The sequence below is a fragment of the Hippoglossus stenolepis genome, chromosome 5 (assembly GCF_022539355.2).
Source record: "Hippoglossus stenolepis isolate QCI-W04-F060 chromosome 5, HSTE1.2, whole genome shotgun sequence".
NCBI classification, from domain to species: Eukaryota; Metazoa; Chordata; class Actinopteri; order Pleuronectiformes; family Pleuronectidae; genus Hippoglossus; species Hippoglossus stenolepis.
This window is the reverse complement of record NC_061487.1, coordinates 6,338,661-6,366,380: the sequence shown is the minus strand read 5'-3', so window position 1 is coordinate 6,366,380 and position 27,720 is coordinate 6,338,661. Positions and strand designations below refer to the sequence as shown.

General features: G+C 40.5%; 2 protein-coding genes across 10 annotated transcripts in view; one reads left to right on the top strand and one right to left on the bottom strand.

Annotated features, from left to right (window-relative positions):
- The window catches only part of cacna2d4b (calcium channel, voltage-dependent, alpha 2/delta subunit 4b), a 68,969-nt gene that overhangs the window by 23,085 nt on the left and 18,164 nt on the right, over positions 1-27,720 (bottom strand). For 2 of the 4 annotated variants that reach the window (XM_035156115.2, XM_035156113.2), the window contains exons 8-27: positions 27,385-27,535; positions 27,144-27,218; positions 26,165-26,254; positions 25,923-26,036; positions 24,502-24,580; positions 24,251-24,384; positions 23,989-24,006; positions 23,270-23,347; positions 23,078-23,158; positions 22,396-22,470; positions 22,113-22,199; positions 21,004-21,075; positions 20,117-20,178; positions 19,002-19,069; positions 18,802-18,847; positions 18,294-18,391; positions 17,956-18,046; positions 17,141-17,233; positions 16,540-16,661; positions 16,358-16,426 (exon numbers count right to left, since the gene is read on the bottom strand). In XM_035156115.2, the coding sequence (XP_035012006.1) occupies positions 16,358-16,426; positions 16,540-16,661; positions 17,141-17,233; positions 17,956-18,046; positions 18,294-18,391; positions 18,802-18,847; positions 19,002-19,069; positions 20,117-20,178; positions 21,004-21,075; positions 22,113-22,199; positions 22,396-22,470; positions 23,078-23,158; positions 23,270-23,347; positions 23,989-24,006; positions 24,251-24,384; positions 24,502-24,580; positions 25,923-26,036; positions 26,165-26,254; positions 27,144-27,218; positions 27,385-27,535 (1,703 nt within the window). The remainder of the gene's footprint in view (positions 1-16,357; positions 16,427-16,539; positions 16,662-17,140; positions 17,234-17,955; positions 18,047-18,293; positions 18,392-18,801; positions 18,848-19,001; positions 19,070-20,116; positions 20,179-21,003; positions 21,076-22,112; positions 22,200-22,395; positions 22,471-23,077; positions 23,159-23,269; positions 23,348-23,988; positions 24,007-24,250; positions 24,385-24,501; positions 24,581-25,922; positions 26,037-26,164; positions 26,255-27,143; positions 27,219-27,384; positions 27,536-27,720) is intronic. The other 2 variants (XM_047339752.1, XM_035156114.2) reach the window with 1 other exon arrangement.
- Positions 5,626-15,346, top strand: LOC118109204 (leucine-rich repeat and transmembrane domain-containing protein 2). 6 transcript variants are annotated; one of them, XM_035156121.2, is made up of 6 exons: positions 5,626-6,089; positions 6,701-6,804; positions 8,766-8,804; positions 12,533-12,690; positions 12,961-13,641; positions 13,972-15,346. In XM_035156121.2, the coding sequence occupies exons 4-6, from the start codon at positions 12,606-12,608 to the stop codon at positions 14,451-14,453; spliced, it is 1,248 nt and encodes a 415-aa protein (XP_035012012.2). In that variant the 5' UTR covers positions 5,626-6,089; positions 6,701-6,804; positions 8,766-8,804; positions 12,533-12,605; the 3' UTR covers positions 14,454-15,346. The 6 variants fall into 6 exon arrangements, with proteins under 6 accessions (XP_035012012.2, XP_035012011.2, XP_035012010.2 ...); XM_035156119.2 differs by having other exon boundaries at positions 5,627-6,089; positions 12,528-12,690; XM_035156120.2 differs by lacking the exon at positions 6,701-6,804.

Below are 27,720 nucleotides of genomic sequence, written 5' to 3'. Positions count from 1 at the left end.
AAACACTAAACACACTTGTATACATTAGACACAGAAGTATATCAAGATGTCCCTTCCTTGCAATTCCAAAGCACTGACTGTCAAATGACCACCCCTATGAGCCAATTGGTTCAACACAGCCATCAGGTACTCAAACACATGATTGCCAAAATGGAAGGAGTCAGAAGAAGAAGAAGAGTGAGGGTGAGGGGGGGAATCCACGGAGGAGGAGAAGAGGAAGAGTTGGAGGCCGTGCCAGAGGTAGAGGCCGAGGTGGAGGTAGAGGAAGAGGTAGAGGAAGAGGAAGAGGAAGACCTGAAGCAGGAGGAGAACGTGCTCAAAGAAGAAGAGGACCAAATTTACCAAATGAAATTCGCGCAACACTAGTTGACCATGTCGTGAACCACGGATTGACGCTGAGGGAGGCTGGACTAAGAGTTCAGATCTTAGCAGATATACAGTGAAATCTGTCATTGTAACCTGTACTGGATACAGAATTTTCTGTTTGTCTGATATTTGCTGAGCTTACAGTGTTACGCACACTACTGTAGTAGCAAGAAAACTGGGACATGTTTTGTTGTGATTCTCCATGTTGACATGTTGACTGATTTGGGTTTATGGAGAGAAATTAATTATAATTTCATCAGTCTGCAGCATTGGTCTTGTGTAGTGTTTGGTGAATTTATATTGTATATTTGCACTTTCTCTGTGTACTTCACTTACAGTACTCTAATCACTGAGAAGTAGAATTGCTAAAAGTGTTTTAGGTTACCAGTACCAGTGTGTAACTGGTTCAAACAGAATTAGGTCATATGAAACGTGTGTGTTTCATATGGTAACAAAATATGGTTTTGATAAATTAGTGTATAGTTTTTACAAGAGTGTTTCATTTTGCAAAGGATCTGTGGTGTTCTGCTAATTGGGTGTGTGGTTGTGCTAATTGTGTGTAGTGTTTTGAAAAACCGGGCCCTGTTTTAAAAATCGTGCTTAAGCAATCGAGAAAAACTATAAAGGTTCAGTGTGTAATATTTAGTGACATCTAGTGGTATAGTTACATGTTGCAGCTGAATACCCCTCACCTCAGCCCTCCCCTTCCACACATGAGAACCTGTGGTAGCCTTCAGTTGTCATAAAAATTCAAAAGGTTTTTAGTTTGTCCAGTTTGGGATACTGTAAAAAACATGGCAGCCTCCGTAGAGAGGACCTGCTCCTAATTTAAATATAGTATTTAAATATAAAGGGCCCATTCTATGGTAAAGAAAACAAAGATTCGTACAATTTAGTGGGCAATCCACAGTGGAAACATCACTAGGATTATTATTATAGATCAATTTCACTTAAATCTTAGACACTGAACCTTTAAGTAACACTCAATCAGCTAAAACTCAGATATATATGGGTCTTTGACGTGACGCCTATATTTTCTGTCCGACTGCATTTTATTCTGTTAAAAAAAGGTTTAAATACATAAAGAAATACCATATATATGTAGTACCTCTCCCGTATATGAACACACTTTAAATTTCCAAAAAACATTAGTTATTTCAATGTTTTTGTTTATTAAAGTGTCAAAATATCATGTGGTGCGACCGTCCAGCCATGACTGCTGTTGTGAATACTTCTTTGAAATTACTCAAAATCTATTCAAATTTATTTTCTGCCATATTTGGCATGATTTCCAAAGTCTTTTGTAGCCCTGTACAAAATTGCAAAGCATTTGCATTTATATTCCCATCATAGTATACAAACAAACTTTGCCCGATGATGTCCATTTTATGAAATATCATTTGGTGCGACCATCAAGAAAGGACCAATTTGGGACTTTGATGTTGAAATCCATTCAAAGACAGGAAGTTGCATCATAAACCGTTTTGCCAAGGACCCATGGAAGCATCAACAGGTTTGTAACTCTCTCTCAAATTTGGAAAAAAATAACCTTTTTCACAGCTGGTATGTAGTTGCCACATTTGGATATCATGTGGTATGACCTCAAAAAAAACCTATGAATTCTAAGTTATTTCTAAAAATATATATTTTGATTATAAATGTCATAGTGACCTTTTGTGCTGACCTAGTTTGTTTCTTTAGGTGGCCAATGCTGTGGCTGTAAATTTTGACTGAACTAGAAAATATCATGTGGTGCGACCAAATGTGGTGCGACCATTGCAGAGTGTTCTACATGATAGATATATGTCCTAGATTGGGAGTTTTGGGGCTTTTTTATATTCAATTAATGATTTACATACATAAAGTACTTTATTTTAGTATTATTTGGAAAATATTTCTATGCAATTAAAGTATTTTAGAGTTACGGTTTATGTAAAATTTTTGTACAATATCATGAATAATTACCACCCCAAAAATGTAACATGTAATTTCATCTCGGTTATTATGAATTTATTAGTAATTTATTATTTATTTGTGTTTATTTATTTATAACTGTTTAAATTTATTTTACCAGATGCCACTTCCAAGCAAAATAAAAAAACGCTCGCCATATGCAGCGTGTTCATTCTGACCCTGTAGCAAGAGTGGAGAACCTTGCTCAGAGAAGAGAAAGGTATGTTAAAACATTTTAAAAATGAAAACTACAAATAAAGCAACATGAAGTACATATTGCTCTTATGTGTTTTTCATTACTGGACGAAATGCATATTTGCATTAAAATGTTCATCTATCATTAGTCCAAAATAACGTATTGATTTATGGCATGACATTACATATCTTTTTCAGCTACGAGAGAAATAAACAGCAGGGAGAGATTCCATATGCCAAGTCAAGTGAGTTGACAGGGAGAAAAGATTCTATGAAATTTTAATAAAATCTGGTTTAAGTCAAATTTTTGTATGATATAATGATAGGAGGTTTTCATTTATCATCTGGAGCGACCACTCATCATGTGGTGCGACCAATAATACCAAGACCTGTATTAAATTTAAAGTAAAACATAAAATTTCTGTGGCTGAAATATTAATCACTGATACAGTATGCTTAAATGAATGGTATTTTGTAAACATTTGTATCAGTTTTATGCACTTTACCGGAAAAATAAGTCTGTTAACTACATTTAATAAGAGAAGGTGACATTATAGAACAAAAATATGAGATCATTATTTACAAAAACTCAAAAGAAATGCAACTACTTTGTTACTAATGACTTTATATTATTGAGAAATTGTAAAAAAAAATGTAAGCATAATAAGGAAATTAATTAATTTTAAGATAAATTACGGTCACACCACATTTTTTAAGGCCACGGCCAATTCATCTAGATGAAAAAACACTAAAATCTAATAATTTGACATTTTTGTATGATTTTATGTGTACACAACATTCCTAATGTTTGAATAATTTTAATAGATATTCTTTTTTTTTGTATTTTAAAATTGGCCTGTTGAAAATCCTTATACGTCATTGACCCATATATACGATTATTTTTAAATGGATTTTATATCTTAATGATAATAATTGAACTTGGGTAAGGTTTATCATTGTGTTCAAGCAAATGTTTCTGCAAAATTTTAATGGATTGACTCAAGGTGTTCCTGAGATATTGTGTTTACAATGTGTGTGGCCACAGCAACCTTGACCTTTGATCAGAAAAATCCAATCATTTCATTCTTAAGCCAGAGTGAATGTTTCTACCAGATTTGAAGAAATTACCTCTTAAGGTTCCTGGGATGTCGCCTCCACAATAGTGGGATAGATGGACAACTTAAGAGCTTCTCATCTATGGCTGTTGCCAGCATCGAGGCATAAAATCATCATCTGGTGAAAACTGCAATGTGTCTCACTGTGAGTAAATTGAATGCCAACAAATTCAATTTAACTGTTGCCATAGACAAACTGTACAGAACCCCGAATGGCCCCTCTCATATAAAGACTGCTGCCCATACATGCACTATACGAATGGGTGAATGACAAAAAAACTGCTTTGTCTCACACAGTATTTTTAATTCAGTCCTTTAGACTTAACTGGATCTAATATTGTAATAACAATATTGCCAGAGTGACTAAAAGAATGGAGGGAAAATGAAATCAGTACAATCATTAACAACAAAGGAAACAACCACATTACCTAGTTGGAAACATCTACATGATGAAATGTTCCCTGGATTTGGAATAAGAACAAAGTTAACAGTGAGAGCTGAAAATAAAAGTAAAATCAAAGTGATATTGATGGTTGCAGAGGATTAAATCAAGTTTTGGATAATTGGAGCCCTTCTAGGTGGCTGTTGCTCAGGTGGGAGAGTAGAGCGGATCGTCCGCTTTACAAAAGTTTGGTGGTTCAATCCCAGTCTCCCTCATTCTGGTTGCTAAGGTGTCCTTGGGCAAGATATTGAACCACTGACAGCAGTGTGATAGAGAAAGTGCTGCAAATAGATGCCCAATATGAATGTGTGTCAATACAGACCATTTAGCATTCTGTCTGTCTTCAGCCACATTGTGTACTGCTAAATATGCTGCAAGTCAAATAGAATCTAGTCTCTACTTTCATTTAGCTTCTTCAAATTCAGGTTTAGGGTCATTCTATATTTTTCTTTTGGTCAATAAATGCCATGTAAAACCTAAAATAATTAGCACTGGGAAGAAGTGTGTGTGTGTGTGTGTGTGTGTGTGTGTGTGTGTGTGTGTGTGTGTGTGTGTGTGTGTGTGTGTGTGTTTATGTGTGCCTAAAGCCTCATATATTCTTTTAATCTAAACCATAGAACTACTGAAAACACACCAGTGAGTTACAATGGGTGACGTGTTTCTTCATCACCTTCAACACACACACACACTGTAGTTTATTTTGACTCAGTCCAACACACAATTGTCCTGCTGCCCCAAACACTCCCCCAGAGGACCAAATGTGGATTTATCCGCCGCTGAAAATAGTCCCCAACAAATGCACCATTTTCTCCTGTTTAAGGAAACATTTAAACTATAGTGTGCAGCTGTTTTAGAAACAATTGAGCCCATCAGGCCTTGGAGAGTGGGAGTAAAACTGTGAATGAGAAAATCTATGAGTGATGTCAAGAGAAATTTGTAAAAAAAACTGTGGACCGATAGGTGCAGCTGTGCAGACTGCTATAGGACAACACACAGCGTCCTCTGACTGACCTTAGAGTTCAGATATTGTTTTCAGGGTGTACCCCACCTCTCACCCAATGTCAGCTCGGGTTTGCTGACCCTCAAAGGATAAGTGGTAGAGAAAATAGAAAAAAAAACTGTGGAACATGTTTGGAAGCTGCTGTGGTACACTTATACCACAAGGTGGCCCCATATCTGGTGAGGGTACATACTGTATGCTCCCCTCTGGTAACTATCTCTTTTTAAATATCATTTCTTAGTTTCTTTAATTTCATACAGGTTTTCTATTCAAATTCAAATCTGCTTAGTTGCCAACTATAAAAAGAGTATGACAGAGTCTCTCTCATACAAAGTGCACCACTCTCTCTTCATTCATTCAGAGCTCAGCCTGCAGCTGCAGCACACACTGCTGTTACTATTTCTGTCAAACTGCTATAATGCACATCACACACGCTGAACAAAACACAGAGACACACACACACACACACGCACACGCACACACACGCACGCACGCACGCACACAAACAGGCACACACACCATTAGCTCAGCAGCAGCATGTGGCTCCTCCAGCTCTTTCTCTCTCCCTCTCTATCTCGCTCTCTCTCTCTGTCTCAAACATACACAGAGGCTCTCTCCCTCAGTCGGTGGCTGGGTGTGTGTTGGACAGAGCTCTGAGGCAGTAAGAAGAGGCTGAGAGCAGCAACGTGGAGGAGGAGAAGGAGGAGGACAACAATGATGAGTGGCATTTGATCGGAATTCTAACTCCAGTCCAGCTTCTGGTTTCTGGGTTAAAGAAGCTTCCTGATTCTGGTTTTAATGAGGAACTGAGCTCCATGTGTTTAAAAGACTAGACCAGTTTCTGTCCTTGAAGAGTCCAGCTCAGCTCGGGCTCAGATTCAGATTCTGGTTTTAAAAGGGAAACCTTTGGTTTTTAAGCTGAATCTGGAATTTTTCCTTTTTCCTCTGAACGCTGCAGATGAAGGCGAGGGAGAACAGTTTCTCTGCTCTTTCTCAGTTTGAAGCCGCAGAACAGATGGTGAGCAGTGTGTGTGTGTGTGTGTGTGTGTGTAGCTACTGTATATACAGTAAAATGTGTCTTTGAAAGTGGCAGTGACTGTGTCTCTGTGCATGTACATGGCCAGAAGTAAGTGGACAACCTGTCTTCACACTTTAATGTACTTTTGGTGTGGGGTTGTTTATCATGGCTAGAGCTCCTTAGTTAACAGTGAACAGCACGCTACACCTGTAGCTAATGATTCTTTTCAGTATTCAAATTGTCTGTGAGTAACATAGACTATTTAAACAGATCTGTCAGTTGTTGGCTCACAGCAAGAAGGATTCTGTGTGTTCTGTCTGTGCCTGTGTGGGTTTTCTCTGGGTGCTCCAACTTCCACCCACAGTCCAAAGACATGCAACTTAATTGGCAACTTTGACTGGCCCATAGGTGTAAATGTGAGTGACACACTGGTAAACTGGCCAGGGTGTACCCTCCCTCTTGCCTTAATGTCAGATGGGATTGGCTCCAGCTCCCCTCCCACAACCCTCAAGGGTCAAGCAGCATAGTTTTAATGATTAGCCAATCATCAAATTTGTTGTCTATTTGTTGCAGCAGTATTTTAAACAGTACTGTGCCCCCTGTGTTTAAAGTGGCCCTATTAGGAAACGGTTTTCACAGTTTGGTGTAAGAAGAATTGCACAGACAACCTCAATGACCTCAACACCATCCAACACCTATGAACTGAACAGTGATTGTGAGTTACACCATTTAACATCAACATTACCACTGGATCACTTGTGTATGAGTGGGAGGAAGTCCCTCCAGCAGGATGAACGGCTGGTGACCGAAACCAGAAGTTTAACCATCGCTGTGGTCCACATAGCTTTGGCCATGTAGTGTACAACTCTATGCCCGTGCTTTTAATGAAGAGAGAGTCTGAAGGCATGTGGGAGTGAGCTTGAGTGTGCGAGTTTGGCGTGCAGTCAGTGTGTGTGTGTTTGGGTGTGTGTGTGTGTGTGTGCTCATTGTTTACATGCACGTCCTGCCTCAGTGTGGATGCTGCAGTGTGTTTGTGCTCTCTGCCTTTTGGACCAAGCGCTCGGCTGCCTCGTTTTCGGACTGTTGAGAGGAAAAGTGTAGCCACAGGAGGGACGAGGCCGCCTGTCAGAGGCCATTAAGCACCTAGCGGGATGCCACGTTAGAGCCCAGAAAAGTGGAGCGATGCACTGCAGATGAAGCAGGGGACATCATAGCGGCAGGACTTCAGTGACAAACTCCAAACAGCAGCAGAGTTTTGAATCCAGATAAATAAACCAGCACTTTTGCACATACAGAAGGAAGTGGCGTTTTTGCTGCTTTTTGTGACAAAGTTAGTTGTCACTAAAAATGCTTCAAAAAGACAAAATCCGTGCATTAGCGATATTTTCTAGATGTTTTGGAGGGGATCTTTTGAAGTCTTAACTAATCGCATCCTTGTTCATCACTTGCGCTATGATGTTCCCTGGGGTGGAAACCATTCACGCCTACAGTCACTTTAGAGTCTCCAATCAACCTAATCCCAATCTACATGTCTTTAAACTCTTGAGGAAAGTCCTAACATATGAAGCATGTACAGTTCACTGTTTACCGCTGGTACTGTGAAAGTGCTTTAAATGAAAACCTCTACAAAACAGCAGATGTGTGGTGATGGTACAACGGTAAAAACAGAAAAAAAGTGTGGGTGTGTGTGGGGAGGGGGGGTGTTCGCTGGGACCACTTGTTCCGATACCATCTGTCCCACTCAGGGATTGAAACCACATTTTTAATCTGTGACCTGCCGATGCTGCGCGGGCAGCGTCTAATCTGGCTGATGGTGCATTTGACAAGCTGTTTGCTTCCAACTAGTCTTGCACATGACATCCACGGTGAAGATGACGGTGATAAGACAAAAAAAACTAACCTCTAGAAAAACAATGATTTTGTGCCACATTGAGATCTCTCACATGTAGAACTTTTGTTTGATAGCCAGCATTTAGCCCAACACCAAGTATCACAAACATGTCACATGACGAAACCTGGGAATCTCTCCAGTTCTCTAGAAAAGCAATCTGGGGCCGTCCTCAAGATCAACCATATACTACTATTCCAGTGCCCACCCCAAGTAGGAGATCAACCTGAATCAGTTTGCTTGATGCACAAGGCAGCATGGAATAGTCTCAGTGAACAATTACCTGAATCCCACATCAGTATTATTTGTTACAAGTTAGTTTTATGTGAAGTTAGTGCATCATCCAGTTCATCAGTCATTTATACTTGATTAGAATAATATAGTCTAAAGGCCAACTTCAACTCAGTCTTTGAATTGGTGCTGCATGTGGTAGCTGCGTGCACTAAACCTTAGCTTGCTGTTCACCTCCCTAGAAATCGGACATGTTGTGGGGATGCAGACTGCAACACCGTGATTGGTCAACTTGTTATTATGTCACATCCATGTCTCTTATCTTTAGACAAGCACACAACGCTCTCTCAGCCTCTGTCAGTGTAATGGTCGTATACACCTCATCTTCTATTATCTCTTTCCTGTGCTACAGTTATTTTTGTTTCAAGTGTGTGTTTCAGTCACCATGGTTTGAAGTGTACTCACAGTGGCAGGAAACACATTGCCAACTGGCAGTTGACAGTGAAAAGTAACCCTGTTATTTCTTGTTGGTTTGTTTTTGATCTCTGCCTTGTAAGGTGACCTTGAGTGCGGTGAAAGGCTCCTATAAAGAAAAGGTATTGTTATTATTATTTTTTTTTATTATATGCACAACACAGCATATAGGCCCCATGCCTATAGGCTATATACTCTGCGTCAATCATATCTGGAAGTCACTGCAGGCTTTAGTGGTCAGAATAATTGTCTCCGCCGGTTTGCACATTTTTAGTCTCGTTAATCTCCTCAGTATGAAATTCTGAAAGATTATTCAGTCCCTTGTCTGAGAGTTAATTTTCTGCATGGCAGCACAACCCACTACAAGACCTGTCTGTTAATACTTTTTGGGGATGACCAACTACAGAAAAACATTAATTTAGACAAAGAAACTTAATCGCCTGTAGCTACAATTGAGGTAAAAAAACCTAGCCCTATAGTTGCGAGCCCTGCCTTAGGATAAGAGCATCACTTACACTCACAAGTCCAAAGAAAGAGATGCCAAGTAGGACAAGGAGGAGGGGTCTCTCAAAGAGACACATCAATGTAGGGAGAAATCGTGCTGAGCAGCAAAGTAGCACTTTTACACTCTGAGATGCAATCTTGCATTTGTTTGTCCCCATGTCTGCTTTCCCCTGAGCTCCACTGTCTTTTGGCTCAAAAGTAGTTGAAGCCATCAATGACCAAAACAAATGCACAATTTACCTTAAAAATACTACAATAGATTTTCCTTAGAAAGCTTGAAGACTTTAAGTCACCGATAAACCTGCTGGGTAAAGTTTGAGTTTAGGTGAAGCTGACATCCCCGACCGACACCCAGCAGCCTCAGCGCTCTCAGTTATGTCCTTAAAAGTCACGAGTCCAAAGAAAGACACGCAAAGTGGGGTGGAGGAGAGGACGCTCTCAAAGAGACGAATGAATGAGGAGATGTTGAATAGCAGAAAAGCCGCCAGGAGCAACTTCAGCTCTTGATAAACACAGGATGACATACCCACCCCTTCTTTTGCCTTTGCGTGTTGGAGTGTGTGTAGGTAAGCAGCGCTTTGTGTGTGTTTTGAGGCTGGACAATTTTGTGCAATAATCCTAAAGTAAAAGTCTCTAGATGAAGACATCATGGGGACGTTAAGTTTTTATAATTCAGCTCCATCAGCAGGATTTATGTGGCGCAAGATCGTGTTTTTTCTATAAATCCTTTCTCCTCATTCCATAACGTGTAGCATGACTGATTGCCATCTGTCGTTACGACCATCAGACAGTGTAAAAGGTCAAGTCATCTCCTCCATGAGATGCTCTAAGGTCTGATACAGGCCCCGCTCATCCTCTTACAGGATGCTGTGGTTGATCTACTGTTGCTGTCATTCAATGCCTGATCTGACTCACTGGGTTTGTAGAAATGTTTTTTTTCATGGTGCATTAGTTTCATGCTTCACTAATGCTGAACCTGAAACCTGCCAATAAGTTGTGACCCATTTGTTATCACTTCATCATTTGTTACACGTATGTGTTACATAATTACAATATGAACCCTTGAGTTATCGACAAACAATACGTGCAATCTTGTTTCATGTTCATCAGAGGAAAGACAAAATAAATATAGAAACGTAGAAAACAATCACCTCTAAAAATCTATTTGAATTGGTCCAATGACATTTGGGTCTGTTGTATTTAATTCATCTAGAGTCAGACAATATTGTATATAAATGGTGTATACACCAGTGTGAAGCAAATGCTTATATGCAAGTTGAACTGTGTTGAAACATTAGTTATTTTTATTGATATTGTTTTTCTGGTGAGAACTGTCTTCAAATGAGCATCAGCATTGACTGTGCATCACTATTTATCCTCTAGACACATGTAGGGGGTTTATTTGTGAAAATCTCCCGGGAACTATGTGACATTCTAATGTCTTCTCTCCTGTGAAGTGATGTCAGATATTCATATGTCACATTTGCCCCTCTCCACATCATCTCCCTGCTCCACCTGCATTCTAATTTCCCCTGCTCTGTAATGCCATTTGAGGCCTGAAGGCATTTTCCCTGCCTCACGCAGTCCTCAGCAGAGTGACTGGCATTTTTGTGCCAACTTAACAACAGAAGGACCTGCAACAAAAGAAAGACCCCGAGGCTGTGTTTCCCTGGCTCTTTAGAGCAGCTATACAGAGGGATGATGGAGTGACAGCACTTCTCTTTTTTCTCTTCAGCTTTATCTCTCATGTGCAATTCCCTCTGCATGTCAAAGTGGCTGAAACTACCAAAGACATCGTGACAAAATTGAAATCGAACGAATTATTAAAAGAAAACAGATTACTTGATATTCACTGTTTTCTTTTAATGATTCGTTCGTATGTGTGAGAACAATGCAGATGCCATACAGTAACTGCAGCGTACAGGAACTGTAGGTGGGTGTTAAGAAGACAGAAATTGGCATTGACTTTTCTCCGGTGTTGCTGGAGGAAAATACAGGTTTATTTTACTTCATCGTGAAGCTCCTTGTTTATTCTCTCTGAGTGAGAGCGAATGAAAAGGACAGAAGAAACAAGCTGTGAATGACAACACAACTCTGTAATAACGATAAACTCTAGATCGGCTCTGCCAGCGACTAAGCTGTTGATGTTTTTAAATCTGTACATTCAACGTACTCCACTTAATCCCACTCATTGAGTTGCACTCTTGCTGGCAGCTCTTGATGAGAGGTTTGAGAAACTGGCTCGTGAGATGAAAATCATCAGTTTCAATCGTGGACCAGACCATAAGTATAAAAGCTCGGAGAGGGAACGAGTAAATCTTTCATTTAAGACCGATGAAATGAATGAATGTAAACGCATGAGGAGCTGAAAGAGAGCAAAGTAAATCAAAACGAAGCTCATGAAGGATCAACATCTACAGTGGAGAAGAGAAGTGGGAGAAAATCCAATCGACCAATTTAGCCCAGTTTATCTTCTCATAATGTGATGAATGGTATTTTTGTATAATGCAGGAGATATAATAATTCATATAATCAATCATTATCATGGCTGAGTATTTCCACCTTGGAACTACAATGTACCAATGACAGTCTGAAAAGAAAAGATACAGACTGCAAGAATTTCACATTTCACGTAGCTAAGCAACAAATGTCGTGAACTTGCGGGGCTGTTCTTCCTTTAACGTTTCTCCATCGCAAACCTCTGTCACTCCTTATTTCACTGTAGCATTACGAAGTCCTGTGTAGCTATTTATCAGTACAAGCTAAGATAGCTAAGGTAGCTAAGTCAAAGCTGATGATCGTAACCAAGGTTTGGCCACACATCCTTAGAGCTGTTTACAACCGTAGCCACACCAAAGGCTCATCTGTACGTGTCGAAAGTTGTAGATATCAAGTTTCTTTGTTTGTTTTATGTGTTGACAGATTTTCTAATCTCTGAGATAAAATTACAAACGCTGATAAGTCGACATATATAAAAAGATATATGTGATTATTTTCATAATTGATCAGTTTACATAATTTATCAAGTAAAAGAGCCAAGCAATATCGAGTAGTATTAAAGGTGTAAGTATAATTGTTAGCTGCAGAACTGCATTGCCTCATAAATTCAGTTTTGAGGAGGTTGCAGTCTTTGGGAATGAACACATACGATTAACATAATTAAATTACATAATTGATGACTGTAACATTAGCCCTTATTACTGTTAAATTTGTGTCAAGTTTCTATGTTGACAAACGCCAACAACCAGTGGAAACTACTCTAAATTTAGCAGCACTTTCTGAAACACGTCCATTTTCCCTCAAATAACATCCTCTCCTTTCTTTATCTTTTCTGATGTCAGGACAGTCTCGGCAGCCAGATGTCAGCGTGACCCAATAGAAAGCGAGGACAGCCGGATGCCAGACTTTCTGCAACAGACATGAAGAACCTGGACCAGTATGGACGAAGTCACACGGAGACTCACATGGTTGAGGCTAGGCAGAAGATTCCTCCTTCACACAATAGTAATTTAACTCATGTTGAAATACAAACTCTCTTGGTCCAAAAAATAGAACAATGACTGTATCTTCCCAAAGATTACTGATGAGGAAGAGGTAGACAGGGAACCATTCTTATTAATGTTTAGCGTTGCTTTTCTGTGTTTGCTCGCTTATTTCCTCATTGTAGTGTTGCAGAGCTGTTGTGATATCACCACAAGATTATCATAGTTGTCTAGTTTATTAAAAATCCTGAGTTTTGTAGTTGATTTCATGTTTGTCTCTCATGTTTTCCAGTCTATGCAGCTGTGTCCAGCCTGGTGTTGGTTCTACTTGGCCTGTTGGGTTCAGCCCACAGTTGTCCCGGTGTTTGCACCTGCTACGGTAACACCACTGACTGCTCCTCCATCGGCCTCCTCTCTCTGACACCCATCCTCTCGCTGCTGGACCAGGACTCTCTGGTACTCCGCCTACCCCAGAACAACCTCTCCTCTTTGGGCAAGACAGGGCTGTCCAATCTCAGCAGCCTGGAGCTCCTGGATCTTTCCCAGAACCACTTTTCCTCCCTGCAGCCTGGAGCTTTCTCAGGCTTGAGCGGCCTTCGCTGGCTCAACCTCTCCACTAACTACCTCGGGGTAGGCCTGGTGTCTGACCCCAACAATAGCACAGATGCCACACAGGGCTTGAAAGGAAGCCAGGGAAGTGTGGGCTTGAGCAAGGAGGTTTTCAAGGGGCTGTGGCGGTTGCGAGGGCTCGACCTATCCTCCAATGGCCTCCTTTGGCTGCCTAAAGGCCTACTGAATGAAATGAAGAGACTAACCTGGCTGTCCCTAGCCAGAAACCAGCTTGTGGCCCTCGACAGAGTCACCTTTGAGCCCATGGTGGGTCTGCAGCAGCTCCAGCTGGCAGGAAACCCCTGGGAGTGCGACTGCAAGCTGAGGGACTTCAAGCACTGGATGGAATGGTTAATTTATAAGGGTGAGCAGGGCTTTAGCAGACCTCTTCAAATCTCAAATACTCTGAAGTTGATAGTTTTGGCAATCAGCTTACATGGTTTAAGAATGTGCAGGTGAAAATCCCTTTGTATTTCAAGTCTGTTCTTCAAAAGCTGTCTAATCGAAGCAATTAATCTCTGCTCTGCAGGATGGATTTGTATTGAGCAAAGACATCTAACAAAACCGTTTAATAACCCCGATCTCTGTCAATCCTGCCCTGTCTCCCTTCGTTTTCTGTCTTCCTCCCTCCCTCTTCTTCATCTTTACCTTCCTGCTCCTCTCCCTTCTGTTCCCCTTTCCATCTGTTTTACAGATGGTCAGGTAGATGGCATGCAGTGCAATCTTCCAGGGGATTTGAAGGGCAGGGACATCCGCAGCGTGCCAGCAGAGATGTTCAGCTGCTGCCTGCAGAGTCCAACAAAGGAGGGCGGGTCAGGTTATGCCACCTGGCCCCCCTGCCCACCCGGCCGGATCAGCAGTAATGAGGAATGTGTTCGGCAGCGTTACCGGCCTGTCAGTGTGCGCCGGGCACACGGCACGCAAATTGTTGCAGGAGTGGTTTGCGGTACGGTGTGTGTCATGATGGTGGTTGCGGCAACCTATGGCTGCATCTATGCCTTGCTGATGGCGAGATACCAGAGGGAGATGAAGAGCCGTGGGCAGCCTCTGATGGCCGAGTGTGGAGCTGAGACTGACATGGAGGATGGACAAATGTCCCCACTGAACTCGCCGAAGGAGACACCACCCAAAGAGGCCTGTGGCATTGTGCACGGGTATCGAATCAGTAGCTTTTGAAATACTGTTTTCTTTTTCCTGATTATTAATCCGACGTTTTGGCTCCTCTGCTCCGGACCTCCCATCACTGATGAGACAATGACAGGAGAGAGAAACCCTGCAGCTCTGCAATTGTGCTGAAAATCGATGGGTGGGACCGATTGTTCCACTAATGGACCAGACTAGATTCAGTGAAACAGGAATGTTGCAGCACTTCCTTTAATGTATGGGTGCTCTGTGAATTGTTATTCCCCACGCTGCATCTCTCAGCCAGCTCTAAACTCCTCTGAAGCTGCTGTTTTTGCACTTCTGAACCTTGACTCATCTTCATCTATGGTTTTGTTTCTTTCTTAGGAATATGAAACAACAATTTTTGTTTGAACCGTCTGTCTGTATCTGAGCCCGACAAGCACAAGTCCAAAAAGTTCAGTGCTCATGTCTGTGAAGCCCTGGAAATAATCCTTAATTAGTTGAGTTAATTTTAAGTTCGTTAACATCACCCGTTTAAAAAATGATTTGTACCTCTGTTAGGTGGATACCCTGTGGAACACTTTACTTTACATTATGTCAGAATCCTGCTGCTGTCAGGGAGATGCTGCTCTAAACTTCACCACTGAGATTAACTGCATCCCAACAGATAGTGGAGCTGTACTGCCTCCTAGAGGGCAAACCTTGAGCTACAACAGCTTGGAATCCAGCACACACAAACTCACAAACTCAATGAGTCCAACAGTTATATTCCCACCACAGCAAATTATGAGACCCTGACTGAGAATATCTGAGAATTTCCGCCCACATATATACTGTAACTTTCATATGTGTTCTTTAGTTTGTCCATATTTTCTGTGATAGTTCAGATTTAACTCAAGGACTGTTAATGAAGCTGAAGATAATAAACTCTATATTTCTCTAAATTATGTTTTATTTCCTTCTTAAAAATGCACAACCACTTGACATGACGACAGAAACCACAAATGGCTTAGAAATGTTTTTTCCAAATGATGGAGAGTCGAGAAAACCTGCAGACATCGTATTATGACAAATTAAGTGCAGGAAGGTTCATCCACACTCTGGATCTATAAAAAGTCTTCAGACTTGCCAGGCCTGTGAAACTCCACCAACACTCTCACCACCACAGCCCCTGCAAACATCACTAATTGTTGAAGGCAGCATCTTCTGTGTGTCTGAATGTGAATGTTCAAATGCTGGGAATCTTTACTTTCTGACGCAACAGATTCCTATATTATAAAATATATATATATCGATATGACAACAGTAACATTCTCATTTGACAGGCTTCCAAACACATAGCTTTTTCTTCAGGTCAAGCATCACAATATACAAGATTGAACCTTTTTACACATCCTGATCCACTACCACAAGAAGTCCAGAAGATACCCCAACCACCTCAATGGACGCCTTGTGATGGAAAGAAGCAGCTGCTCTACTACAAACTACCTCTGGAGCTCCTTACCCTCTCTGTAAGGCTCAGTCCAGACCCTCTGGAGGAAACTCATTTTGGCTGCTTGCATCTACAATCTCATCCACAACTCAGAGCTCGAGACAAAAGATGAGTGTCGGACAATTGAAAGATTTGCCTTGTGGCTCAGCTCCCTCTTCACCACAACTTTGTTAGTTTAGAGGTAAATAATATCTGACAGCCTACACTCCCGTGCAGAAACATTTTACAACGAGGCAAGAGAAAAAGTTTAGTAAATTCAAAATCTTTGTCATATGTTTTAGGCCTCTCATAAGGCTTTTGTTTATAAGGAACCTAAACTTGGTCCTTTTTAAGACTTTGTGAACAGAATGCAAGTGAATGCCTCAACCTGTTTGAGACGTCCCACAGACGAGGTGAGAACCAAAGCTGTTCCTCAGTTGGAATGCTGAGTGTTCAGAATCAGAGCTGCAGCAGTGACACTCACCTCCTGCCATGGCCGTCTTCCCTCCAGATGACACCGTCACTGATGTCGTTGCTATGACATACTTCACCCCTGTCGGGAGAGGACATTTAACAGAAGATTAGCTGATTAGAATTTTTTTTTTTTATGTTCCCACATAAAAAATAAGTCAAAATAGAAATAAATACTGAAGGTAAGAGACAGACCTTTGTCGTTGACAGGGAAGAAGAAGAAGCTTCCAGGAGTGTTTTCCACGGCCAGACGGTACCACAGAGGGAAGTGGTCAATGGTGAACAGGTTATCTTTATCAGCTGCAGTCAAGAACTTTCTGTTGGGTGAAATTTCATCTTCAGACAACATTTAACTTTGAAAGCAACGCTACTGAAATGTGATGGATTAAAGGCTTCACTGAGTAACTGGTTGTACAAATATCATTTCTGTAATCTCAGTGTAATCTACCTTCAACCACGAAAAGGGTTTAAAGGTAGAAAACATGAGCTTATCTTCAAGTAATTGTTTGACCTCAATAATATCAAAGACCAGTTTAAGTCTAACAGGTGCAGAGAACAGTTCCCAGCTATAAGAGTCCTCACTGGGACGTCCCAGTGGCCTAATGGTTTAGGACAAAGACCATGACACACCAGCTGCAGACTAGTATTTGATTGCCTAAATGTGAAGCAGAAAGACACATCAACTATTGTTCCTGCACGATAATAATAATAACATACAATAACAGTTCAAAGGGTTAGTTAGGTGCTGTTTGTATTTGTCCAACATGGTGTTTTGTTGTGAACAGTTTGAACTTACTTTGCCGATCTGGTCTCCACTCCTGCATATCTCATGATCCTCATCAGGCCGGAACGAGTACCGAGGAAGGCCGTCTCAATCCCCGGCTCCACCCTGCAGAGCCCAAACACAGGATGAGGATGAAGCTTCAATCAACCAATCAACCAATCAACCAATCAACCAATCAATCAATCAATTCACAAATCACAGTTTGTCTCATTGGGCTTAACAAGGTGCAACATTCTCTGCCCTTAACCCTCATCAACAATAGAGAAAAATACAAAAATAAACCTTAGATGCAGCAGACATAGTTTGTATCCTCCTGAACTCTGACCTTCGACACTAAAAACTTAATTATGGTAAAAACTAATTAAAATGATTTAATCATGAGGCTGCAACCTAACAAAATGTGGTTCTTCCACAACTTTCTGAATGAACGATGTAAATGTTATAATACAAATGTAATATCACTTTGAACAGAAAATAGTTTCCAGTGAAAACAGTGTGTATTAGGAACTGTCCCTTTAAAGGTGCTCTATGTAGGTTTTTGCTATTGCTACATTGCTATTGTTACAATGAACAGCTGTTTACTGATCTGTCTAACTGAAACTACACGAATTGAGCTTCAAACTTTATTTCTTTACTCACCAAGAGCTGTCTCCACTGCTGGAAAGCAACATTATTGTTGACTATGGTTTTCTTGTCTTGTGAAACAAACTATGGCTGAAGAAGCTCTTGGTAAGAGAGCATCATCACCACTCGCTCCCCAGAATGTTCGTAGAGAAAATGTACATAGAGCACCTTTAAAGCTTCAGAGGATGTTATATATATATCACCTGTCGTTGAGCATCAGTGCATTCCAGTAGGCCTCCAGTGGAGCTGTGACCACAGCGTCAAACAGCATCTGCTGCAGCAACAGCTCGTCACCTACACAACAAACAGCCTCGGTCAAATAAAGGTGTAAAGGTCAAAGAAATAGTCAATCATTCTGAGGCAGAACTTCTCAAGTTCTCTCAAAAGACATTTTCTTTACTTTTCTCTACTCCAAAGAGAGGCATCTCGGAAATACTACCTAAAATATTCAAAAGGAATTTCAGGAAAGTAGAGGGAATGCAAATTCATGGGAGCCTATGAAACACATATTTTATGCCTTTAATATTAAAAAAAAACCTACACTCGAGCTCGGGCTCCATCCCCAGCAGGTAGCGTATGGCGACCTGCAGCTGTGAGTATTTTCTGTGAGCGGGGTCGATGTCCGTCTCACAGTAAGTCCTGAGGAAAAAGGTTTATTAAATCAGGATAAACACACACACAGACACATTATGAGTATCAAATGTTTTCTCTTCACTGTGGAAACAAAGTGTTGGTAAAAAAAAAAAAGATAGTAAAACAAATTGATATATTAGAATAATGTCATGAATCTGCTTTTAAAGACATACATTATCCTGACTTTTATTTTTTACCTTTTTACACATGGCTGCAATCTCCTTTCATTTCACTACTTGGACTCTTGTTTCATATAAATGATTTAAGTTGTCTAATTAGCTTTTTTTTTTACTGCTGCTCTCAGTTGCTGATCACTGTGTCACAAATAAACTGACGTAAAGTTAAACTGCTGCATCTGGATGAAATCTGTTGCATCAGCTCATGTTTCACAGTCGTGTTTCAGGTGTCGGACGTACCACTCGGAGGCAATGCTCAGGTCTGGGGAGGTGAGGTCATGCAGCCCTGCAAAGGATGGTAAAAAGACTATACTTAGTAATTCAGTAATTCAAGTAAATCAAGAGCAATTCAACTGAATAGGTAACGTTTCTTTCTGATCAAACTCAATCATACAAAAGTAGGAATGCTTTTCATGTTTGGGAATTGTGGGAAATCGTACCTTCCTCAACAGACACGTTTCCGAAAAACATCAGACTTCCATGACCTTTCGTCAGCACCATGCCGAAGCTGCAGAGACACAGGGAGGAGGTGAGTTGTATATGCTGCTTTCTCTAGTGGTCACATCACACAGAGAGAGCTGCATGTGTCCACAACGTCAGGATGAAACAGTTTGACCCGAACTGACTTTTCGACGGTCAGGATTATCACTGATGTTGATATCGGACAGCGACAAATAAATGATCACAATGTATCAGCAAAAACATTTTATGAAAAGACAAAAAATATAAAAACAGTATGTTTGCTTGATTGAGAAAAATTCCAAATGGGTTATTTTGAGGGCCAGATATAGCTCATTCTAAATTTGTGATTCTTATGTTGTGTTGCAGTTTAATCTATTGACACAGTATCAACACAAACTACATATTTCTGCTCACGTTAACACAGGTTACTATTTTGCAAATCAAAAATGCAAGTTCAGGTTCACTACTGCCAACGTTGTCTCTGCTACACCGACAGTGGACCTGAGAGAAATTGAGTCCTCATCATATTATCATCTTATTATCTATACTTCAGATTTGACAGAAGTGGCTAACCTGCCTTTTAAATTGTGCTCAATTACAATGATGAGCTTCCAGGTACAGTCGCACATATACTTCTATCTTAAGATGTGGACAGAATAACTCAAGTTTTTTAAGTTTATGATTTCTACTATATCTGATACTGATATGAAAAATCACTGCATTAACCCCTCATCACAATTTTCACTTGGTATATAACATATAAAACAGGAAGAAAAAGCTTAAATCTAACATGTTAATACAGAGAGCTCAATAATAATAATAATAATAATAATAATAATAAGAAGAAGAAGAAGAAGAAGAAGAAGAAGAAGAAGAAGAAGAAGAAGAAGAAGAAGAAGAAGAAGAAGAAGATGCAGAAAAACTTTGATGACGATGATGATTATTATAATAATAATAATGATTACTATCATTATTATTATTACTTTGCATTGATCTTTTGTATGTCTGGTGTTGACTTTTGTGAAGTGACCAACTCAAATAAACAGACAGCATGTTTAAAGCAGTGTTACTTAAGAAATTCAAACTGATTTACCTGAAAGGTGTTTCATCAATGTTTGTGTAGAAGTAGTCATTGTCGATATACAGAGGTCTTTTCTAAAGAGAAGAGAAACATCAGTAAAGTCAGTGCCTCTCATTCACTGTCACTGTGGACTTTTGAACCTTTCATCCACTCATCCCCCAAAAAATAAAATAAACCAGCTGCACCTCTATTTTCTCCTTCTGAAAAACCAGGTCAAAATCTGTCATGCATGTTCATTTCTCAAACATGATGATGTAAATATTAACATTTGAATGTTAGCACCTGAGGGCTACTTTAAAGGTCCAGTGTGTAATATTTAGGTGAAATTGATCTATTGGTAGAAATTGAATGTAACATAATCCTAGTGATGTTTTCACTGGTGAGTAAATCATCTAAATTGTGGTTCACTTACAGACATGTAACATATGAAAACACCACAATCAGCTGCCAATGACATGAAGGCCAATAAGAGCATGGGAACCTTGTTGGGTTTCAGCAGCCTGCATTAACAGGCGCATTACTGCCAACTACAGTTCTGCTTTTCCTCTTTTTGTAACTTTCTAGGTTGGAAGAATCATCATATTCCAGTAAAAGTGAAGTGCACACAATTCCACAATGTTCAGCCTGAGATATTTGGTTTCTTTCTGAATGCTAGCTTGTCCCACTACAAAGTCAAATAAAGCTTTGTGGGTTCCAACTAATTGTGGCTGAACAGCGGTCAACCACGTACTGAAGGGTATGGGACAGTTTCATTTACGGGATAATTGAATTTGCGTCATTCCAACCTAATAAAATCCAGACTGTGATTCAAACAAAACAAACACTTGTTAGAAAATCATTCTGGGTGTTATATTAAAAAATCATTCATTCAACACTGTAAGAACGGACGGCTTCCTCACCCCTTTGTCCACAGATGCTCTGGTGCTGAGGCTCATGCTGCCGGTCTCTCCTTTCACCATCGCTGTTCTCAGCTGAAAAGGACAAGAAGAGACAAATCACTTTCTTGCTCTGCACATTTTTATTGATTGTTCGGATTGGTTTGTTGTGTCAAGCTTGGTGCTTCTATTCCTATGACTTGAATTCATATAGACTCAACTCGTGAAGTGATTGAGCACTACACAAAATGAAAAAAACATTTGTATCTTCACAAAGGAGGTCATCTTTTCATTTGCGTTTGTTTACTTGCCTGTTAGTTAGCAGGATTACACAAAAACTACTGGGGCGGCTTACAACAAAACATGGCAGAAGGATGCAGTATGCGTCAGGGAATAACCCATATAATCTTAATGTGTTTTTTGGATGAGGGGGCAGATGACCTTTTGTAATATTATGAGGTAGTGGCTTTATAAGTTTGTGCTATTTGGTGCAGATACAAATAAAAATGTGGATTTAAATATGGTTTGATAGGGGGAGTGTTTGGCCTTGGTGGAGATATGCACTCTATGAGTAGCATTCTAGTTGGAAAATGCATTTGTAAATAAAACAAATAAAATAACTTCAGTTGGGTCAGGGTTTCAGGTTGTTATTCGTCCATCCCGCAACCATCACAACTGACTGGATCTTAACCCTAAGAATGGGAATGTGAAAGGTCAACAAACTCAATCTAATCTCTATACTGAGTGAACTGAGTTCACTTTTGCAAAACTTTTTATCAACATGTAGCTCAGCACAACAGTTCCTCTCATCAAAATTGCATACTTATACACTCATACTAGCAAATTTGAGGATATACACGCATGTTCACACTGACAAGTATGCCAACATGCAGTGCACTGTAAGTACCTGGATGCTGGACTCAAAACATTCCAAAAGTGGATTGCCACCTACCTCTCACTTTGAAAAAGGGAATTCAGTCTAGAGAAATGTGAGTTGGAACTTGTAAAACAACAGCAAATACAAGTTTGCTTGTAACATATTTAAAAAAGTTTATTTTAGTCACTCCTCCACATTTTGTTATTTGATAATCATATGGTTATGTTTGTGTATGAGTGTGTATCTGTGTGTTTACCAATTCATCTGTATCCTCCCACTCCACCTCAGACATGTCCACACTGTTGTAGTTGGGCTTTGGCTTCAGTTTCTTTCCATCTTTATACTGTAGGACAGAGTGAGATACGGAATAACTGTCCTTATAAATACTTAATCGCTTTTCCCTTAATGTACCCTGCAGGACATCTGCTACACTGCAACACTTTAAACATTGATCGTGTGAATCAGAGTGGTTGCAGGGCTCCTGTGCTAAATTTGAACCGTGCAGTGACTTAAACGCTCGATCCAGAGGCAGAACTCACCAGAGGTCGAAGGTCGGGGTGAGCCAAGATGTAACCGTTGTTGGTGAGGAGGAAGGCGTAGCCATGTGCTCCCAGCTGAGGCAGAGGCAGGAAAACAGTGAAAAAAGAACAAATAAGCTCTCCTGTCACTGATTAAAACCCTGAAACTCACCTCTGTTCCTCAAAATTACATTATTTGAAGCTTTAAAAATAAAAAATAAATAATCCTTCATTGCCTTAAAATGTCTTGGATGTGACTTTACACATTGTCCTCATTTAGTAAATGCCAATCTATGACAGTAGACTTGGCTACCATAGCAAACCTGGTCTGTAAAAATGCTTATAAATATCTCCACCTGGCGACTCCTCTAATACTCTGATACTGTGAGATGTCAGAGGTTTGCTATGGAAAATTTAGAGAGAAACACTCCACAAGTTATCAGGATCGAGCTGTCTGAATCTTTTTCTTTTGATACATGGACGTTTCTGAGGTAGAAATATTCAGCCATTGTGTTGACTGATTCAATTGATTGTGTAATGTTATATCATATATGTAAAAAAAACAGCACACAGACATGTCAACTTTGGTCTTAAAAGTTTTTCCATTTGGTAAATCTGACAGTGGCTAGAATCAGAAGATTGTCTCAAATAATGTAGATTCCAAGAACCAGTATCTTTGACAGCTCAACAGGACTGAGCTCACCATGTATCGGGGCGCCAGCTTCATCACCTCCATCAGTGGGATGTCTGTGCCGACAACACCCAGCAGGATCCCGTGGGACAACTGGTGAGACAGGTCACAGGGTTATGTAAAAGCTTATGAAACAGCTTTTACCAGCAACAGTTACAGTTACTGAGACACACAGTAAGTGTCCTTCACTCTTTGGACACTGACCGTCTCCTTCTTCTTGCTGAACACCGGCATGGCCACAGACGTCATCAGCAGTAGACTCTGAGCCTTGGTGTAGAAGAGCTGAGAAAGGAAAAATATTTAATACAGAGTATTATTATCAAATCATTAAAAACAAACACCTACAGATCCAAGATCACTGATGTATCAATGAAAATATTAACGACTGTGTGACTCTGGCTGGATTAACGGTGCTGGGTGGTACAGGGATATTACAATCTGATGTGACACAGTCACATGCTGTATGTTTATGAGGCTTAAATTGATTTCTTTTGTTTTGTATTTATTCAGGTCAGAGGGTTTAGAGGGGACTCTGGGCTAAAGTTTCAAGTTGTTGTCTATTATTCTCGTTTTATAGTTTAGATTTCATGCTTCATTCTTTATGTTAAACAGTAAAAAGTTAGCATTAAAATGATATTGTTCTTTGTCAGTGGGATATACAATACTTATGTTTATGGCAACACTGTACGCAACTACTGCTGCTCCGTGGTGAAACTCCAGATGGCGATATAGGACTGCTGCACCCTACAGTGAACTTACTACAGTCACTACAATCTAGACCTGAGGCATGAAAGTCAAATAACTAAGTACATTTAAATAAATATGTTTTGGATTTTGTTCATTTTCAAGATATTTTCATTTTATTTTTTCCGCACAAATGAAAAAACTGCCTGTTTATCCAAAACTACAGCTTCTTTTTTTACCTCCTTAGTGCTGGGAAGCTGCCGGATCAATGGAATGGAAGGCCCAGAGGAACATGGGAGAATGAGGTGAGACACAAGGAGGAAACAGACACAGAGATGAAAGTGAAGTGACAGTGATAATGCAGATGAGGAACACCATACAGCATGATGGAATAAAGGAGCAGTTCAAAATGAAATGAGTTGAGAATTGACATCCTTTGTTATCTCTGATATGAATCATGAACTGCTTCTTTAAGCTCTCTGATTGGCTGCTCTGGCATACCACAGTGTCCATATAGGCTTCTGTCCAGATGATGTCATGGTCGTGGTTGATGACCATCGGTCGGCTGAGCACGTGCAGGTACTCCATGACGTTCTCCTGCACGTCTGCCAGTGTGGAGACGTGGGTGTAGTAACCTGAGAAAGCATACACAAAACAGTGGTAAACAGACGCACAAACACACACACACACACACACAGACAAACACACACACACGCTCACTCACACACACACACACACCGACAGCTGCTGACCTTTATTGTTGCACGCGATCCACTTAGTGTTCTGAGCAAAGGTCATCTCTCTGCCGATCAGGTAGGTGAAGACTCGCACCTGAGCAGAGAAACACACCAGTTCACACTCTGCTTTGTGTCCTGGATCTTTTCAACATCTTTGTGAGCTGCATATTTTTGACTTGTTGCTTCCTATCACAGTTAATTATTAATTAATAAAGATTAGTCTTTATTAATTGTGACTAATTTAAACTAAACTTTGCAGTGACCATCTTTGAATCATTCCAGTAACTTCACGTTACAAGTTTTTATTTGACCAGACTAGAATGACAGATTGTGGATTAGAAGGGAGGTTCTGCTTGTAAACATCTGAGTAGCAATACCTTATATACAGAGCAATACGAAAACCGACCAAAAGCTGAATCTGGTGTAGAACTAAAAACCTTTTCTCGATTTATTTTTGTTTGATACATTCTTTTTGTTCCAGAAATACTCCACCTGCAGAGGAGCCATTCACAGCCGGATTTGGGGGATGGAGGCTGCATGTCTGACTGAGCCACTTGTTGAACCGCTTGCACGGTTAATCTGTCATTGAGTTAGATCTTTGCTGGCATTCATTCAAACAAAATAGTTCCTTACAGCTGCCCTGTAAGCCTGCATCTTACCATGGAAATCAACAGATGGAAACAGCTGCGGGCTGAAAAGTGGAGCCACTTTCACGTGCACTACTCTATGACGACAGTGTGTTGAAATAAATTCTGAGCTGGGTGATGTGATGTTCTGGCTGATTTGGTCCAAGCTCTTTGACTCTGAGCATCTCTTGCAATGTTTTTCTGTGTTATTTTGAGCAATTTAATTAAATTTCATGAACTTTCTGCCCTTTCTTAACTGAGCTTTAAAAGCTGCTAATGTCTTAATTCATGGGACTAATAAGTTTGCTGCCACCTTTTGGGAGGTGGTATATAAAGCGGTTGAGGCACAGGAAGAATGTACATCAGCTTCTCCCCATCTCTTGTATTAAACAGGGGCCAATGCGCACAAACAACTTATAATGAGATTCACTGGACAAAGATTGTTGCTCCAAATGACGACATGATTCCTACCATATGATCAGAAATTATTTCTATAGGTAGAGATAATTCACAAAATAACATTTTACCTATGATGGCGTACATTTCTCACTTCTTTGGATTGTCTTCCTCACATCCCTTATGATATGACATCATATGATGGGGAATAATTCTCTGATCAATATAAACTCTTGATTGTCTCTTTTGCTCTATTATTTGTGGATATAAAAGTGTTTATGGACCATGTTAAAGTTGATAATGACAATGACTTTGACCTATCAGCTTCAAAGCTCAAAGTTAATCATGGACACCCCCCTCCCTCCCTATTGGGACCAGATCTCAGTTTTAAGGGCTCTGCCGACATTTCCTCACCCTGCGTTCAGGCCAGTTAAACTCCTCAAAGACGGACTCAAAGTCCTCCATGGCTCCGTCTGTGATCAGCATGATGGCCTGGTTACACATGCTGCCCTGGCCGTTCACCCTCACCTGCACACAAACACAGACCGACAACTTTCATCTGCTGGATGCCAGGCTGGATTACACCTGTTTCACTTAGGATGGAAACTCTTCATTTATATATACTTGAATGTGCTTTTGTTACACAGGACACAAACCTCATTGAGGATTTTGAAGGCTTCCTTCATGGCATTCTTGATCTTTGCTTCTCCTTTAACATGCAGCTCATCCACCAGCAGCTTAAAGTGCTGAGAGAAAGAGAGAAAGAAAGACGCTCTCTCTTCAAGCCTGCCAGCCAAGTGCACATAGATCATTTCTGATTTATTTGCAAATGCTCAAAAATAGCCTCTTAATTATGTGCTTCCATAGAAATATGATGAAACTGAATAAAATTCAATTCATGAACATAATGACAACAGGAATATTTGACTTCACACAGGAGGTAAGTTTTAAAACTGCTTGTTGTCCCCCATAGAATGATTTATACACTGCACACATGTAACTCACAACATTGTGTCCACAAGCCCCTTAATCCACCCATGACAACCACATTCCTATCCTAAAACCACGTTGGCCTCAAAATAAATGCACAAGTCTGTTAATAAAAGAAAAAACACAACGCACACACACACACACAACCACACACACAATGTCACTCTATAGAAGTGAGGACACTCAATGACATAATGCATTCCCTAGCCCCTTACCCTTACCTTAACCATCATTACTAACTGCCTAACCCTAACCTTAACCCTAAAATCCAAAATGTCCTCAAATTGATGATATTGAACCAAAATTGGCCCTCTTAACTATAGATAGACACACACACACACACACACACACACACACACACACACACACACACACACACACACACACACACACACACACACACACACACACACACACACACACACACACACACACACACACACACACACAAAGATCCAGAATGATTCAGTGGTTTCAGATGTCACTCCAGGAAGGAGTCCAAGAAGTTGATGCGAAGATGAGGGTATTCCTCTGAGTGTGTATGTGTGTGTGTGTGTGTATGGTGTGTGTGTGTGTGTGTGTGTGATGGCTGCTAAGACGCCTCCCCAGCTCTTTAAGCCTCCATGAAGCAGATAATAGTCTTACCTCTCTGTTATCCAAGTCAGCCTGGACCAGAGTTCCTCTGAAGCATGGCTCCACATAACGGACATAGTCAGTGTACTGCAGACAGCAAGACACACACACACACACACACACACACACACACACACACACACACACAGTCGTTGTTTTTCACATTGTTGGTCAGTATTAATCTTGATGATTACAGGCAGGTGTATGAATAACATAACACTTGGAGAAATATCCCATAAAGTGTATGCCTCACAGCAATGACGTTGACAAAGTCGTTCTCTCCCAGAGTGTCCAGGATGGTGTTGATAGTGTGTTTGGCGATAGTCATCTTCAGCCCCTTCATGCTGCCGCTGATGTCCACCATGATGATGATGTCCTTCGGAGATGTGGCTGCCTGGATGTACCTGTGCACAGGACAACAAAGGAACTTCGGTCATTATTTCATCGTATTACAAAAGAGTATTTATTAGGAAATCTAAGATAATGTTTAGATTGTTGTGGGTCAAAGAGGGTCAATCTGCAGTGTGATATCACGGTGAATTCATTTGGTGTTGGACGAACTGGGAAAGTCAGCGTTGTTGTTGACGTC

Excerpts from the sequence above, each read along its gene's own strand:
- LOC118109204 (XM_035156120.2), top strand. The coding sequence starts at position 12,606 with ATGAAGAACCTGGACCAGTATGGACGAAGTCACACGGAGACTCACATG. Across the intron at positions 12,691-12,960 it reads GATTCCTCCTTCACACAATA|TCTATGCAGCTGTGTCCAGC; the intron begins GTAATTTAACTC and ends CATGTTTTCCAG. Across the intron at positions 13,642-13,971 it reads GGAATGGTTAATTTATAAGG|ATGGTCAGGTAGATGGCATG; the intron begins GTGAGCAGGGCT and ends TCTGTTTTACAG.